Below are 18,686 nucleotides of genomic sequence, written 5' to 3'. Positions count from 1 at the left end.
GATGCATATACATACAATGGAATATTATTCAGCCATGAGAAAAAGCATATCCTGCCATTTGCAACAACACAGATGGATCTTGAAGGCATTAGGTGCAGTGAGATAAGTCAGATAAAGATGAATACTGTATGATATTACTGATATATGAAATCTAAAAAAGCTGAACTTGCAAAAACAGAGAGTAGAATGATGGTTACCAAGGGCTGGAGTGGGGGATTTGGAGAGGTGTTGTTTATAGGTACAAACTTGCAACTAGTAGACAAATAAGTTCTTGTGATCTAGAAAATTAGCATATTACAGCGCAACAAACACTGGCCTGATTTTTGGGAATCTGGCCTGGGCTGTAACTTTGGGTTTTTCTCTGTGGGTACCACAGAGGACTTGAATAATCCTCCCTCCCTCTGAATCTCAGTGTCTTCTTCTGTATAACAAAGGGTAGAGTGTCAAGCGTTGCAAGCATCCCATAGAGCATCTATATCATGTGATTTGGTGCTACCCTAGGTGCCTCTTTAGAAAATAAAAATTCATCCTTGTCAGTCAGGGAACTCTTTCCATCGGAACATTTTAGTGGGTTTCTGTTTCTGCTGTTTGCCCTGCATTTAACAATAATCCAAGCCTCCTGAAATAAGTGAGAACTATGCTAACTTGGCCCACAAAGCTCCTTTCATTTGCTGTTTCTGCATAAATTATCAATGTTTATTCTCTTGCCCATCTTGCTGATGTTACTAAAAAAATGGGTCCCCAAAGAAGGGTCCTGAAGTCTAAATATGGTGGCAGAACCCCTGAGACCTTAACTCAGTGAGTCCCCTCATAGTCATTATTTAAGGAACAACCCTTCAACCATTTCTTATTTCAAGAGGTCTTTCTCAATGGAAGGAAACACAGCCCTGCCATTCCCATGAGTACCCTGACCATGCCGCCTCCTTTCTTTTGCCTTCCTTCTTTTTTTTAATTTTTACTTTATGTTGGAGTATAGTTGACTTACAATGTTGTGTTAGTTTCAGGTGTACAGCAAAGTGATTCAGTTATACATATACATTTATCTATTCTTTTTCAAATTCTTTTCCCATTTAGGTTATTACAGAATATTAAGTACAATTCCCTGTGTTATACAGTTGGTCCTTGTTGGTTATCTATTTTATATATAGTAGTGTGTACATGTCAATCCCAAACTCCCAATTTATCTTTCCCCCCACCTTTCCCCTTTGGTAACCATAAGTTTGTTTTCTATGTCTGCGAGTCTATTTCTGTTTTGTAAATAAGTTCATTTGAATAATTTTTTTTAGATTCCACATATAAGTTATATCATATGATATATGTCTTTCTCTGTCAGACTTACTTCACTTAGCATGATAATCTCTAGGTCCATCCATGTTGCTGCAAATGGCATTATTTCATTATTTTTTATGACTGAGTAATATTCCATTGTATATATGTAACACATCTTCTTTATCCATTCATCTGGACATTTAGGTTGCTTCTATGTCCTGGCTATTGTAAATAGTGCTGTAATGAACATTCGGGTGCATGTATCTTTTCAAATTAGAGTTTTCATCTTTTCTGGATGTATGCCCAGGAGTGGGATTGCTGGATCATATGGTAACTTTAAGGAACCTCCATACTGTTCTCCATAGTGGCTATACCCTCACCTTCCTCTTAAAAATGGCTGCCTGTGCTTTCATTGCAGAGCTCCTCTGACAGGGAGTCCACCCTGACCATCCTCCAGGTCCTCGGAGATCTGCTTTCCGTTGGTGAGTAAGCCATGCCTTCATCCCTTGTATGGTGGACATGGAGGCATGCAGCTGTGGTGTCTCCCAGGGACCTATGTAGCCTGGGGGTTTGCTCCAGCTCAAGTTTTCTGTGAGAGACAGAATCACCATGGGATGGTTGTACTTTGGGCTCTTCAGTCTTGTCACTCACCCTACGGTGATCCAAACTTAGGAGGGAATTAGACTCTTGGTGATGATTCTATGATACTTCATTTCTGGGGCCAAGGACCTCCAGCCCTCAGCAATTCAACCTGTTGCCTCCCCTGCTTCCCTCATCGTGGCCCATTTAGAGAGCCAGGTATTGGCAGCTCCCTTCATATGTCCAGTGGAGACAGGAAGATGAGGCAGGAGCTGGACTTAGCAGAGTGGTCAGCCACTACATTTTCAGAGATAAGATAACAGAGGTGACTATATTGGCATCAACTGAGTTAACTGGGGCACGCCTCTGTTAGCTCATTTCCATGTGAGGGTCTTGGAAAACACAGCTTCTTGGACATTCCAACATTTACTCAGTTTTCACTTCTATGTAGCCAGTCACATTGCATTAGAAAGACGTATTATCACCAAACAGACAATACCAAAGTGAATGTCGCTCCAAAGCCACAAACCCTCAGGTTACAGATTCAGGAGGAAGGGTCCACTCATACTGAGGTTTTTCCATAGGCTGTGCTGCCCTCCAATGGCAGGGTGACTTCCCTTCTTCTGCGTGAGGTACCCTCTTTAGGTGAAGACCACTTGTCCTCTGTGATAGTTCCACCTTCAATTTGTCCAGTGGTGTCTGGAACTCTTAGAATGAAACCTTGGAGTTCTCCTTCTGAAATAGGTACTGATTATTGCCCCTTTAGTACAGGATGAAAAATCAGAGGGTCTTCTTTGCTAATAATCTCCCACCCTGTTGGCCACCTTTGTCCAAGTGTATAGAGAATCACATGGGTCCCCTTCCAAGTTGAAATGTAATCACTGCTTTTGAGCTTGTCCTGGGGCAAGATGTTTAAAACTATTCTTAGGTAGAAAGACCAATATACCTTACCCTAGCCCCAGACCCTCTTCAAACTCCCTAGACATATGATTAGATGTTTGTTTCTCAAGGGATTATTCTGGTTGTTTCCATATTTCCCGCACATCTGTTACTGAAGGCCAGCACCAAATAATCATTAACACCATCCATGAAATTATTCCAGATAAGCTATCAAACCAAACCCTCTTGTAGATGATTCAAACCTATAGCTGAGGGGATACTGATCCCTCTTTAATTGAGTATATGATTATACATAAGCCTATATGCATATTTCTATACATGCAACACAAGTGCACACATACACTGAGACTTAATAGATTCTCAGGAAAGTAGATTTTAGGCTCCGTTTATTACAGCTGCTGCAAGTTCAGAAATATTCCATTATTTCTCCATTTCACACCCCACCCCCACCCCACAACCCTGGCCCCTTATCTAATAGCACACCTTTACACAAGTTGCTTCAAGAACTCCACAATTTTCATTTCTGGGGTGAAATGAACCAATCCTTGCTCTGTCTCTAGCTGTGAGGTCTGCTTCCTGTTCCAAGGAAATGAGGGTAGTTGTTTGAGGCTCAGCGCTCCTCTGCTTTCCCCCTCAGGCACAGACCGGAGGATTCGCTACATGATCAGCAAGGGTGGTAGCGAAGCCCTTCTGCAGACCCTGGTGGACACAGCCAGGACGGCTTCTCCAGACTATGACATCCTCTTGCCCCTCTTCCGGCTGCTGGCCAAAGTTGGCCTACGAGGTACCCATACCCCTGGGACACAAAGATGACTGAAAGGGCATCTGGGGATGTTATCACGAGAGCAATTTGGGAAGCTTTTGTGGGGAAGTACAGGGAGGAGCAGAGGGAGGTATAGACACCTTGGTGGTGATGGCAGGACCAGCGCCAGCCTCACCTGGAAGGTGAGGGTCCAGGAGAGGTTCGTAGATGTCAGCAAATCCAAGGTACTTAGGTGCTTAGGACAGGACCCAGAGCAGGCATGGACTACATGGGGCATGAAGCACATGGGGGACAGAGGGGAGATACTCCAAGGAGATTTTCAATCACTTTAAAAATAAATGGAACATTTCTACAAATAACATCTTATATGGAGGTTCATTATGTAAATGCATTAATTTCCTAGGGCTGCCGTAACGAATTACCACAAACTGGGTGGCTTAAAGCAACAGAAATTTATTTTCTCACGGTGCTGGAGGCCAGAAGTCTGAAATTAAGAGGTTAGCAAGATTGGTTCCTTCTGGAGGCTCTGAGGGAGAATCTCTTACATGCCTCTCTCCTATATTCTGGTAATTTCCAGCAATCCTTGGTGTTTCTTGGCTTATAGACACATCACTCCAATTTCTGCATCCATCTTCACATGGCCTTCTACTCTTGTGTCTTTCTTTGTGTCCTCTCCTCTTATAAGGATATTGGTCATTGGATTTAGGGCCCACCCAAATCTGTATGATCTTCTCTTAAGTAATTAAGTCTACAAAGACTCTATTTCCAAATATGATAACATTCTGAGGTTCCAGGCAGACATGAATTTTGGGGCATGGTTTTCAACTCACTACAATATGTCACATAGAAGTGGAGCTTCCTTGGTTGAAGAGAAGATGGGGGTCTAGAATTCTTTCCACTTATGCCACATATCCATTTCTCTTTCCTCATAGAAGACTGAAACACCTCCCTACAACCCTAGAAATTTTTGGAGCACATTTGAAAAAGCCTGGGCACTCAGGATGCATGTAAGCGTTGCAAATTAGTCATAACAGTTAAGCTCCGATTGTGTGCAGTCTTACATAAATCACAGTCGAGAAGCTCAGGTCCTCCGAAAGTTGGATCTTTGATGCTCAGTGCAGGCAGCAGCAGCTGAGGGCACAGGGCTCTGGGGTACTCTTTCCTTTCAGTGTTCGGAGCTGTGGTTTGAGTCCATTCTACATTTCACAAATAATGATTGAGACCCAGGCATCAGCCAGCACCTGCAAGAGCATGTTCCAGACAAAACCAATTGAACCAATATTCATTGAATATTCAACAGTTATTTACTCCATGTCTCCCAGGGCTGTGCACTGTTCTAGACACTGGGAACATCACAGTCACAAAGACAGATAAGGGGCCTCCTCTCATGGGACTTACATTCAAGTGGGGAAGGGCAGAAAGTAAATAATTAACTAGACAATAGCAGACAATGATAAATAACTAGGTAATAACTGGAAGGAAAAGAAAAGGTGATGTTCCTCTAAGATGGTGTGGACAGAGAGAGGTGATATTTGAGCCCAAACTTGAAAGATAAGAAGTCAGCAAAACAAAGAGTGGGCCAAGTGAACTCCAAAAAAAGACAGAAAAGACATGATATACACCCTGGTAGTAAATGGCAGAGGCTGGGAAGTCAGATCTGGGTTTCAGGCCTGGCTTTGACACTTATTAGCAGTGTGACCTTGGGCAAGGTACCATTGGGCTCTCATCTACAAAATGGGTCTCAGTACATAATTCTTGGGTTGCTGTAAGGATTAAGCAAGGCTGTATGTTGCCTGCTTAGCATGTGGCACCAGAAGCTTGATGGACAAGAGTCATGTAGGTTTCATAGGAGAAAGAGAGATGAGTGATGCACCAGGGCAGTGATTTTCAAGTTATGGACCTTGATATTATTATTGTCATAATTACACCTTCTGCCATTAAAGATGGTAGTCCTTGATATTGACATTCAAGCTGTCAGGGGCTGACCTGAACAGAACAGAAATGAGATTGGCTGCTCATGAATGGAGCCAGATAGGTATCTTTCTTTTCCGATAAAGGAAACGGGTCATATGAGTTCAGTCACAGTCTCTTTGCCGGTGTCTTTTGGTCCAGAGATAAATATTGGTAAACGAGGTTTAGGATGTTGTCTCTGTTTTACTTATTTCCACTTGCTATGAATCTGGTAGTGATTGTATTCTTGCAAAAACAAACATGGTGATTTGGGCATTGCACTTTGGAAAGGACACAAACAAATGTGACAGGTGGCACAGTCACGTATTATCCTAGTGGGTGTCAGGAGCATAGAATTTAAAAATATTTTTCCCTTTATTTTTTATGCTTATTACTAATTATTAAATAATATTAATAATTAATAATTATTAGTAATTATTAAATTAAATATTAATTTTTAAATTAATAATTAATAATTATTAGTAATTATTAAAATAATTATTAGTAATTATTAAAATAATAATGAGTAACCCACAACACTGAATATCAGGTTATTTGGATCAATAATTTAGAGAAATTTGGGGAGAAAATTTTATTTTCTGAAATTATGTTTTCATGTTTTATTATAAAGTTCTCTACCATATAGAAAGATGACCTCTTCTATACCTATCACTTAGATCTAACCATTGTTAACATTTTGCCATATTTCCTTAACCTATTTATTTTTATTTGAAATATTCTAAGGAAAATTAGAGATAGCATTACTCCTAAATACTTTTGAGTGCATTTCTTTGAAAAGAGACGTTTTCCTATATAATCATAATACCATGATCATAAATCTAACAAAATTAACAATGCATACATATTTATATTCATTCCAGTTTCTTCAAATGTTCCCAGCATGACTTTTACAGACATGTTCAGAGAAGGATCCAATCAAGGTTCACACAATGCATTTGAATGTTATGTAGCTTAAGTATCCTTACTTCTGGAACTGTCTTAAAGGAAGAAAAATTTATACCCAGCTAAACTGTAGCTCATGTTTGAGGACAACCAGAAACATTTTTACATATAGGGGGTGCAAGTCACACAACCCGCAAGACCTCATGTAAATATTACTTGAAGAGTAATGGACCATATGTATACCCTCGGTTAGCTCTTTTGAGTCATCTGGTTCCAATGGGGACATACTTAGTAGCATTTTCTACTAGACCCGAAAAGTCTCATTGGCCATGATAATCTTCTTCACTCCACCATCTTTGCCTTCCTCTCCCCCACACATTATACAACCTTCAGAATTAATGTGAAACACAACTAAGATGGATTGATCTGTGTTCATAGATAAAAAGTTTGGACAGAAGGCACTGGAATTGGAAGCACTTGATGTGACATTGATTCTGGCGAAGAAAAACCTGTCTCACAGCCAGAACCTCCTCCACTGTCTCTGGGCTCTGCGTGTCTTTGCCTTTAGTGGTAAGCAACTCAATTGTGGCTCTCTGGGGGTGGCTTCCAGATCTGGGCTGGGATACCTGGAAACCATTTGGGGGTGTGGTTGGAAGGAGGGCATGGGTGGAGGACAAATGTAGTCCCAACAAGATAAATAAACCAGGAGGAGCCTCATGTTCCAGAGACCGTAGAGGTGAGAAGTTATTTCTTCATCTCCTTCTCGGCCATGGAAAACTCTTGAGCCAGTGCTTGAAGTGAGAGATCCATATTGTTTTCCCTTGGGAGCTAAAACATTTTAGCACTCTACGTCTCTCTGTCAGTACTACGAGGTGAAAAAGACCTGTGGCAGGGGAAGGCAGACTTTATTCAGTCCTTATGTCCAAGGCACAGAGCAATGTGTTACAGCTGTCAAGAGCGACCCTCACATCACAAGTCTCTCCACTATGTCCCTGAAGTCACTCATTGATCATGACATCCTTTACCAAAGTTTATCTTCCAATGCTTCTCAACATAGTCTTTCAGGTAACTTGATATGTCATAGCACATGGGTTGATGTTATTTGCCATCTCCTGATTTGGATTATTTCTGATAATCATAACCATCCTGTATGTAGACTCAGCATTTTATAGCTAAGAAAAAAGAAAATGAAACTTAGAAGAATGAAGAAATTGCTTGAGTTCATACAGATAAGTCATGAGGGCTAAGTTTCTAACTGCAAAATTCATGTTTATTCTACTCTCCATACGGATACAATTATTAATAGATTATATTCTGTACCACCTATTTCAGTGTAAAGAACACAGACTTTTATTTCTCCTTTCTAAGCCCCTTTCCTGCAGAACAAAAGTGACAACTATTTAGATGTAATACTCTCTAGAGGAAAGAACATGAGCTTAGAGCCAAGAAGACCTGGGCTTGACTCTGACTTCATTTCTTAAGAGTCATGATGTGTGCACTTAACCTGTTTAACCTCAGCTTCTTCCTTTGTAAAATTACAGTTGTAATAAGAGCTCATAGACTTGGTGGTTGGGATAAGTAAGATCATGTTCACGGGTAAGCTCGTCACATAATAGTTGCTAAGTAAGTGTTAGTTTTTCTTCTCTGCTCTAATCTTTTCCCTCAGTCCTTTGAAATAATAGGAATCACACACATAAGGGGAGTAAACAGGTGGTGACCTTTTTCGGTAACTATCCTCAGAACTAAGAAAATAGTAGGGACATATTTCATTGGTTAACTCCATGAATAAGCATGGAAGACCCATCAAAAGAAAGTATTTCTAGGGAATAATGAGACAGATGCTTGACTCCGTGTTCACAGACAGAATCTCCACTCACACTCATATATGTTGACCAGAAAATCAGAGAATATTTGAGAGAGGCTGAAGGAATCTGTCCAAACCCATCTCTAACAAAGGAAAATCTAAGTGAGAAGTTGTGGCTTTGTATAAAGGACAACTCTTATTTTTTTTTTTTTTAACATCTTTATTGGAGTATAATTGCTTTACAATGGTGTGTTAGTTTCTGCTTTATAACAAAGTGAATCAGTTATACATATACATATGTTCCCATATCTCTTCCCTCTTGCATCTCCCTCCCTCCCACCCTCCCTATCCCACCCCTCTAGGTGGTCACAAAGCACCGAGCTGATCTCCCTGTGCTATGCGGCTGCGTCCCACTAGCTATCTATTTTACATTTGGTAGTGTATATATGTCTATGCCACTTTCTCACCCTGTCACATCTTACCCCTCCCCCTCTGCATATCCTCAAGTCCATTCTCTAGTAGGTCTGTGTCTTTATTCCCGTCTTGCCACTAGGTTCTTCATGACCTTTATTTTCCCTTAGATTCCATATATATGTGTTAGCATACTGTATCTGTTTTTCTCTTTCTGACTTACTTCACTCTGTATGACAGACTCTAACTCCATCCACCTCACTACAAATACCTCCATTTCATTTCTTTTTATGGCTGAGTAATATTCCATTGTATATATGTGCCACATCTTCTTTATCCATTCATCCGATGGTGGACACTTAGGTTGCTTCCATGTCCTGGCTATTGTAAATAGAGCTGCAATGAACATTTTGGTAAATGACTCTTTTTGAATTATGGTTTTCTCAGGGTATATGCCCAGTAGTGGGATTGCTGGCAAATGAAGCAACTGACAAAGGATTAATCTCCAAGATTTACAAGCAGCTCATGCAGCTCAATAACAAAAAAACAAACAACCCAATCCAAAAATGGGCAGAAGACCTAAATAGACATTTCTCCAAAGAAGATATAAAGATTGCCAACAGACACATGAAAGAATGCTCAACATCATTAGTCATTAGAGAAATGCAAATCAAAACTACAATGAGATATCATCTCACACCAGTCAGAATGGCCATCATCAAAAAATCTAGAAACAATAAATGCTGGAGAGGGTGTGGAGAAAAGGGAACCCTCTTGCACTGTTGGTGGGAATGTAAATTGATACAGCCACTATGGAGAACAGTATGGAGGTTCCTTAAAAAATTAAAACTAGAACTACCAAGGACAACTCTTATTAATGAGTAGGCAGAAGGTGTGTCACACCTATTTGGAGCTTGCCAGCAGCACGAGATTTGAAGTATTTTATTTTGGTTTCATGAAGAATAGTTAAGATGAATAACTTACCCTCATTATATACATTGATTATAGAGATCTTGAAGAATTCCTTCAGCAGGGAGCTCTGAAAAATGCTGAGATTTGCCTGTGGGTATGAGGAGGTGGCCGTGTGTCCCCTATTCTAAGACAACATTTATTGTATGAACTGTTTCATAAAATATTAAAAAAAATACGATCACTCTCTACACATTGACTTTACTGATAAGAGGCAAGCAGAGTTCATGAAGCCCATGGGTTGCTGTCGCTTTGGTGAATTGTTAGCCACTGTTGAAAGTTCCAGCAAGTTTTCTAAACAGCTCCTATCTGCAGAAGGAATTGGCTGGAACCATAATGGGTCTGTGACAGCCAGCGAACCATTCGGCAGCTCTCAGATGGCCGGTGAGGTTGCTTATAGAGCTGCCAGAGGTCTAACCTTGGGCAGGCATCCAGCATGGAAGAACTTAGTGAGGACTTTTTATTGTTATCCTCTTTCAGTTCCAAGTCTAAAGTCTCCCATGCTAGAATTCATGCTCTTAAAACTACTTCCTCCCTAACTCTACTTAATACTAGAATTTTGCTGAATTATTTGCCAGGAGTTTACTCCAGCATGTTTTCCCAATTTAGAAGTAAGGTCTGAGTTAGTAGCCATGGGAAGGGAAGATTGATGGGCAGGATTAGGATGCCAAATTCTTGAATTTTGATCCATTCAATGACTGCCTGTACTAGCCTCAGGAGGGACGAGTGCATAGAGAATATTCCAGGAACACGCACTCCTGGTGATAACTAAGACATCAGCCTCAGTCTCTCTCTGGTGGACTGTACTGGGATGAACTATATTAGAGACTCCAGTTTTCCATTTTTCCTCCTTTCCTGAGGCTTGGAGCAAGCCAGTATAAGCCTCCCTTGTTTCTATCTCTTTGCTTCTCCCTGACCCCCTTGTGTCCACTCATATTTCCTGGAACAAAGCTGGCCCAAAGCACAAGGCATTCATGGGTCTCTGTTTTACTACAACAGTACAGTGAAGGAAAGGAAAAAGAGTCACACCTTGGAAGATAACCTTCTTTCCTTCTCTCACTGAAAGTTTTGCCTCGGGCCAAACTGATTCCATTTTGTATCCTGTGGGTTCCTCTTATTTTCGACGTGATCAGAGCTCTTCCTAAAGTGAGCTGAGTGGAGTGAGGTGCTGGGGATATTGCAGAATGGCTGGGGCATCATCAGAGATGAGAGGTTTTGTACCCAAAATACTTACCTGAAGCCACCAGGATGACCAGCTACCCCTTTCAGTCTCTTTCTATTATTCAGATCTATCACTCTGTTTTTATAGCCATCCAATTGGGCAAAAAGGCAAAAATTTCTGGTAGTTACCTCTGAGCAGGCCTAACTGATTCTTCCTTTGCCATTCTAATGGATAGAGGTATAGTCAAGCCTTAGCCTTTTAGTGATGGGCGATCCGAGTGCAAAAGTTGTAGGGGAACTTGGAACTGGGGTGGAACAAAAAGGGCACTATCTTCTTTATTAGGTTGTTCCTTAAAGTTTTAAAGAAGTCAATCCAAGTTGGATTGAAACTTATCCCATCCACTTACGACTTTTCTTCATTGTGAAGTCTCCAAACAGCAAAATACGTCTAAGAAAGTGTTTTTTAAGATACTGGCTCTGTGTGTGTGTGTGTGTGTGTGTGTGTGTGTGTGTGTGTGTGTTTGTGTGTGCATACATGTATGTGTGCATGCATGTATGTATCATATAGGAAGTCAGTGGTGGGTGAAACAGCTTGAACTTAAGTAGTTGCCAGAAACCCAAAGATCTGCTTACAGAAAAAATCTTCTGCTCAGCAATTGCCTTGGCTATTCTGATTGACTATACAAAGGAGTAGGGCAATGGGCCACCAGAAAATGAAAAACATAATTTCATGGCTTGGGACCCTTTTGAGAAAGAGATAGTGTGGGAAGATAATGTGTGCTTTTCAGATGATCTTTAACTTCCAAGCCAGGGATAAAAGACCATAGAGTTTCTCTGCTTTTAAGTTGCCTTTGGTAAGAAAGGTGATGGACCTCCCCTATCTTTTAGGCTCATTCTGTAATGCTGAAAATAACGCTTGGTTCGGATGGGTCAATAACTAGCGTGCTTTTGTCTTTCTCAGTCACCACAGGAGCCATGCTGGGAATTAATGGAGCGATGGAACTGCTTCTCAAGGTCATCACCCCTTATACCCAGAAGCACACCCGAGTAATCAGGTACAGAGCAGTTTTTAGTACTTTTGCCTTCTTTGTAGTAGATACAGATACGGGAATGGTCTCATAGATATTCTCTTCGTGTTTCCAGTTCACTTAGTGATGACTTCCCCCTTGTAGATATGGTTCTATGACTTTATCCTGTCTCAACTCGCATCCCTCCCCACCCATGCATCATTTCCTCGGATTGTCACAACAACCTGAATGGATATAATATCATCTTCATTTTCAGATGAGGGAACTCAGATGTGAAGAGAGTCTTATCCAAGGTCACAATGCTAGGAAAAGGCAGAGTTGGGATTTGAATCCAGCCAGATCTGTCTGACTCAAAAGCCCTTGTTTTTGGCCTGAAGGCTTCAGGTATCTCTTTTAATCACAGACTCTACCATAGTGAGTACAGCCCTTAAAAGACAGTCCAGACATTATAGGGAAAGGTGATGCTCTCAGGGTTCCTAAATTTCTGATATGAAATTCGGATTGTGTGCTAGTTTTGAGATGTGTTTTTATGATTGGAAAGTGAAACTCAGCCTATTCTCCCTGGCCCTGCCTACTGGAGTGGAGTGAATCAGAAACTTTAAAAAAGGGAGATGGTCAGAGACGCAGGCTTCAGAGATATTTGGAACCAATAAGATCCATCATTTATGGGAGTGACTCAGTGAGGACCTTGAAAGAATATTAGAAAAAATTCAGCCAATTTCCAAGATATATGGGGTCATTTGGCAAAGTAGCATTTCCATGCCCAGCCATGAGATTTTCTGCATCCCAGCATCAATCTTCGGCTCATCTTCCACCTGATTATTTTTCTCCTGGGTCACCACAGTAATGCCATTATCATCCATTCTCACCTGCAGCTCTCTACACCAGCATTTCCTAGAGTGAAAAACATTATATCTTGTTAAAAAAAAAAATTTCTCATCAAATATATTGAGAAGTACTGGGTTAAACAAAGTTAGGTATATTTCTTTACTGTAAGACTTCTCAAAGCCTTCATAAAGCCAACACACATTCAGAATATTCAAGATGGGTATGTAGTCTATACCCTTTTCCAAAAGTAATTTGGTTAGGGAACTATTTTTGTTTGCAGACCACCTTTTTTTTGGGAGTCAGTGTTGCAGGTACCTCATTTGAGAAATCTCTTCTCTGAAGTGCAAATGTATTGCAAAATGGGATTCAACTAAATTCTGTCAAGGGATCCTCATTTAGTTAAGTATAAAACTTCAGAGTCACAAGCTCAGTGACCAAAAAAATTAACTTTCTTGGTGTTTCTGTAATTATATTTTATTTCCCTCTTAAACTTCCATTATTCAATTTGAATATGTTTGATTTGGATATTTCGGTTTTCATCGTGGTGTGTAGGCCTTTGCTGCTGACATGTCTTAACATGTCCTTTGGTCAGCAATCCATGAGCCATATCTTTTTGCCTTACTCACCAGGACTCTTCTAATCTGCTGTTGTCTCCATGTATCTCTTTGGCAGCTCAGAAATGTTTGGTTGCTTACCCTACATCATGTGAAAATCTAGTGATGTCTCCTGGGCCCATCCACATACCAGTATCACACGGTACTCACTTGGGTACCATGTTGTTTGGAGAGCTCCTCTAGGCAAGCCCTTCCCAGCTTACCTTGGCACTAGGCCCTTCCCTTCTGGGATCCTGATAGCTTTTTATTGTCTTCCCTATTCAGATTGAGATAGGGGGAGTAAGCAACAAAGCACAGAAGCCCCCTTCTCAGAGACTCATGCTAGTTGCCATCTCTATTGCTTTTTTTCTCCTGGAAAGTAACCCCAGGGATAAACAGGGGTGGATGTTTCCAATGACAAAATGACTTTTCAGGGACCTCGGGCATATTTCTGCATTTCTGGTCTGTTCTGTAAAAGTTAGACAAGATGATTCCCCTTCTTGATCCAAATGCCAAATTAAAACCAAACCTCCATAGAGGAGAGGCTTTTCCACCAACCATTTCGATAGAGCTGTCATTGCCATGGCATTTATTATGTGCTCTGCCCCATGCTAAGCTCTTAGCATGCATCATCTCTTTTGATCCTCTCCTCTCTTTTGCGAGGCAGGTGCTATTACTGTCCCCAATTTTACAGGGAAAAAAAAAATTGAAGCTGAAAGAAGTTAAGTAACATGCTGGGATTTAAGTGAAAGAGCTGGAATTTAAACCCTGTCTGATACATGAGCCTTAGCTCTTAAACCACCACCGGAGTATCTTACAGAGTCTATTTCCAGCATTTGATTTCTAAACCACCATATATATATAAGACAATCACAAGCGGTTAAACTTTGTTTAAATTTCTGTTACCATCTAAACGCACATACTTATGGACCAATTTGCTTAATGATAGGGGGAGTCTTTCTCCTGCATCGTATGGCTCTTTCCTCTCAAAGGCGAAATAAATGTCTGTTCCCTCTGCTTTTGAATTCTTTCTCAAAGCTGCCTTGTTTTCTGCCTTACCCCCAGCCTCCAGCAGCAAGACAAGAACAAAGGTGCTAAAATCAGAAGACCTGCCTTGTCGTCCTCTTTCTAGCTGATTCCTTGGCGAGTCATTTATCCTTTCTTAACTAAACTGTTACATTTCTCAAAGTGTGAATATCAAGTCCTACCTCTTAGGTTTGTTGGGGGCATTAAGAAATACTGTGCCAAAAATCTTGGAAGCTTTGATGTGCTTTAATATTGTTCCTCGTTATGAATATAAATTCTATTGGGTACTTGGCTGCCTGCTTCAGATCTGGCAGCAAAGCTAGAGGTGAACATGCAGATGGGAAGTTTCTGCCACTACTCACCTTCTCCCATGAACTCCGTTTCCCAAATAGTAACTAAGTTGTACCCCAATGAGTTCTACTCAACTCCACTTGGATGCCAGAACCTGTGCGTTTGAAGGGGTCTTTCAGGGATGAAGTAATGTGTCAGGGGACGTGAATAGCTTTAATGAGTGTCAGCCTCCAAATGCTAGCAAGCCCCGGGAGAGTTATTCTTGGATGCCTCTGTAGGAACGGATGCCCAGCGTTGTGTCACTATGACTCCTCCCTGCCCTGGAGATTAAACCTGCCCTATTTCTCTAGCACAAACCTAAAATTAGTTATGCAGCTGTCCTCCAATAAAACCCTGTCTCCAGATAGTTTTCAGGGCAAGATTTATGACAGAGAAACAAACCGCACACCTTCTAGAGACAAGGGGCATGCAGAGCAATGTCACTCACCCTCTGTGGCCTTGTGCCAGCCCTCACTCTCAGGGGAGGTGGCTATTCCAAGCCTTCCTCACTTCCCAAATACCCACCATGCTGGCAGAGTCTTACTGTCATAGATTTGTGTCGGCTTGCACCTGTTCCTTCATGACCATTGCTTTAGTCTGAGCAGTTTTCTTCAGACCTAGACAGCTCCTATAGCCCTCCCACTGGTATTTCCTGACTTCAAAGCAATCAAGAATGTGTCCCTATCTCCATCTCCATCCTTCCCTTTTAGTCCTCCTCTCATCTTTCTTTCTAGCCAGCTACCCCTGCACCTGGGATGCCCTGTCCTGTTCCAGAACTTTCCTCACGTGCTTCCCTCCCTCTGGAAGGGCAGCCCTGCCTTACTGAATGGCAGAAGCTGCCCCCATTCTTCAGACCCCACCTTATGGTGCCTGCTCCACCTCACCAGACAAAAGGAATTTCCCCTCCTCCAGCACTTTGTTCATATTTTCCTTTAATATATATCAGATTTGACTCTGTACCATGTTGGCGTGTGTGTCTTCTCTCCCATATAAATTCTAAACCTCCTAAAGGTAGAAGTCAAATTATATTTATCTTGCTGTTCTCCATTGGTCCTACCCAAGTGCCAGGACCATGATAGGCTCTTAATTCAATTCAAAAGAAATTCTTCAATTAAAAAAATTTTATATTTTGTGAATAACCTGTCTAATGATGAATAAAAGCCAACATTTACTGAGTGGGTGCTATAGTAGGCACTTCATATTTATTATCTTATTATTCCTTGGTACCAAGCCAACTTCACATTTGAGGTTCTATCATGTCTAAACATGTCTGGGAAATGAAGTAGCTGGTGTACCCAGAACTCTCTTGCATGAGGGACTGAAGTGCCTTGTGGGAGGTGACTCATTCTAAGAGAATGAGAGGCAGCAACCATCAGCTTGAAAGAGAACAAAGTCTCACTGGAGGGGGTCTTTTGTCTCTTACTTAGAGTTGTCTGGGGAAACTGACTGAGATTGGCAGAAGAGAAAGATCTGCGTTTGAGGGGATGTGATGGGCAGCATTCACGTTCAAATTTTGCTTCCTATTTGAGACAGAGCTAGGCTTCCAGTATTTGATTTGATAACCCATTCGGCTGGAATTTATGGGGCTTTAGAATTTATGGGGGAGCTTTTTATAGAATCAGGGAGGGAGAAATGACCCAGGGCCAGGGTGAGCTAGCTCTTGCTAGCTTGTTCTACTGTGAACAAGTTTGTTTATCTGCACCAAAGCTGTCTTTGAGCTTTCCAAATTCACTAAGTAGAAAAATGTTTTGAGGCAAAGATGAATTGCTTGTCTGTGACTGACTCATCTTGTGACCTTAGAAGAGTCTGTGTTTGTTCCATGTCTCAACACCTTCTGTACCTTTGTGCCCTCATTTCCAGGGTGGACCTAAGGGTTTTGGTAAAAATAATGACAATTTCCACTGTCTGTCCACGTAACTATTTCCAAAGCGTGGCCACATTTTCACATGGTAATAGTTAAGCCAACCTTTGAAGCTGAATTATCAGCTGTTATCATTGGTTTATTTCCCAGGAATTTAAACTCTGTTGGCCTCTCTTGCCTCAAAAACATCAGAGTCAATCAGAAATGGGTTGAGTCTTCCTAGCAGAGGTTGGACCTTGAGCTCATTGTATTCCCTGACCATTGCACCGTCCTTTGAGAAAGGGAACTCAGGACATCTGTGGGCTGAGATGGTTCCTTCATCCTTCACTTACAGTTTCTCTGGAGCTCTCCCAAGAAGACAGGAGGTCAGGAAATGTGTTGTTCAGGACCTTGCTGGTCTAACCCTCACAGAAGACAGCATTTCCAATATTCACACCCCCTCGATGTCCTCTCAGGCTTTCAGCAGGGTTCTCGTGCTGTGAGTTATGGTCATCAGGCTCAGGAGTTCCTGGGCGCCTGGGTTTCTATGAGGTCATGGTGTTCAGAGGCTGTGTGCTTTACCTGGGCTCAAACACTTTGACAAGAGGAGAAGAGGGATATGTTGGGTCTTTAGCAAGCCTCATAAGCAAATTCTTCAGCTTAGTCTCTTGTTGTCTGTGCGTAGAATAGTTTTAAGTGATCTCCCTTCAAAGTTCTGATCTCAGGGCATGTCTGGCATTTGAGCTTTGCCTGAGTGCAGGATCACTAGGCATTGCTTCGTTGACAGCTCTTTATGGTGATTTCATCTTCAGTTTATAAGCTCTAAAATATGTCCTGCTCCTCCTATCCCTTCCCCCAGAATCTCTACTTTTTTTTTCAGAGCAGACCTTCCGGGCTTTCTCTGACCATCATACCTTTCCACTTTTTGGATAAGTGCAGACTCAACCAAAGCTAATGCGTTCCCTGAGATCATGAGCGATTGGGTGACTCAGCTACTTTGTCACTGAGACAAAGAAGCAAAATTTCCTGTTTTTCAAAATAGCCACTGAATTTCTCCCTGGGTGTTCATTTTCCCCTTACCCTCCCATTAATGGCTTTGTGACTTTTGCTGCTCTCTGTTCAATATAATTAGACTCTGTGGTCTCCAGAGCAAGGGCTCACATTGGGGTTTCAGAAACCGTGTGCTCCCGATCACTTGGACTCAGATACCTTGGAACAGGAACAAAAAAATTCCACCCCAGACCTACAAGTGCTTCTATTAGGAGTGAACAACACAGGATCAACTTACTGACAGAGTTATTAGTGCTTTTGCCACCTGACTCCAAGCCTGTAGCTGATGGTGGAATGAATAGTTTCCTACATATATTAAACCTTGGTGACTAGGTTTGTTGGTTTAAATCCCTCTCATCTTTTCTGGGAAGCCAGTAATCTCTCCCTGATTAGGACCAGTCATAGATATTCAAGTCATAAGATCGAAAGTTGGAAGGTCCTTAAGGATCTGCTGGCCTAGCTCCTTCATTTTAAGACAAGGTGACTGAAACTCAGAGATTGAACTAAGCCTTCTAACCTAATTTCAAGACACTATTCAATTCTCTAAGATGCTCTACTGTATAATGAAAATCAAACTTGCCTTGAAGTAGGATTTTTAACATTTATTTGACAACATTGTAAGTGTCTGTCTTGGTGCTAGGCACGGGGGTTTGAAAACAGCAGAAGGTGGACCCTGTCTTTCAAGTTGGTGACAGTCTATGGCAACAATAACAGTGCAGTGTGGGAGGAACTTTCTGACCCAGTGTTGGGCTTATGAAATGGACTGACTTCCTCTTCTGTGGAAATGTCCTCATCATGCCTTTGTCTGGAAATGCCCTTAGAGCTGAGCCAGAAGGGCTTCTGTTGTGGGCCCCGTTCCTTAGGAGGCCCAGGACTTTGGAGAGCCTTCCTGGAAATGTGTAAAGTACTCCTTTGGGCCTGAGATGGGCTTGGGTTGGCAGTGTATCAACAGGGCTTCAGTCTGTTTCTCCCCGTTCAGGGTGCTCTCTGATGCCCTAACACCTCAGTGAGGTGGACTGGATACGTTGAGGAGGAGAAGCTCTGGAACACATGCATATGGGGCTGTCCTGAGACTCCATGGCCAGTCCTTGATTCAAGGGGGATGATCTGGCAAGGAGATCACTCTTGCGGTCTGGTGAGGTATTTTGTCCTCAGCGTGACATGAGATGGGACAGACGGAATGTTGCTGACATGCTGATTTTGAGTGCATCCAGTTGTTTGTGTAGACAGAATCTCCAAAACAAAACAAAACAAAACAAAACTAAACTAAACTTTCTGGGCC

At 41.7% G+C, this 18,686-nt stretch overlaps 1 protein-coding gene across 1 annotated transcript in view; it reads left to right on the top strand.

The window, feature by feature from the left end:
- Nucleotides 1-1,684: 1,684 nt before the first annotated feature.
- Nucleotides 1,685-18,686, top strand: part of AGBL1 (AGBL carboxypeptidase 1) — a 728,885-nt gene continuing 711,883 nt past the window's right edge. The window contains exons 1-4 of the mRNA XM_061181782.1: nucleotides 1,685-1,751; nucleotides 3,386-3,532; nucleotides 6,803-6,934; nucleotides 11,671-11,764. Coding sequence (XP_061037765.1) covers nucleotides 3,409-3,532; nucleotides 6,803-6,934; nucleotides 11,671-11,764 — 350 coding nt within the window. The 5' untranslated portion in view covers nucleotides 1,685-1,751; nucleotides 3,386-3,408. The remainder of the gene's footprint in view (nucleotides 1,752-3,385; nucleotides 3,533-6,802; nucleotides 6,935-11,670; nucleotides 11,765-18,686) is intronic.

Source organism: Eubalaena glacialis, chromosome 2 (genome assembly GCF_028564815.1).
Source record: "Eubalaena glacialis isolate mEubGla1 chromosome 2, mEubGla1.1.hap2.+ XY, whole genome shotgun sequence".
Taxonomy (NCBI): Eukaryota; Metazoa; Chordata; class Mammalia; order Artiodactyla; family Balaenidae; genus Eubalaena; species Eubalaena glacialis.
This window is presented reverse-complemented; position numbering and strand designations above follow the sequence as displayed.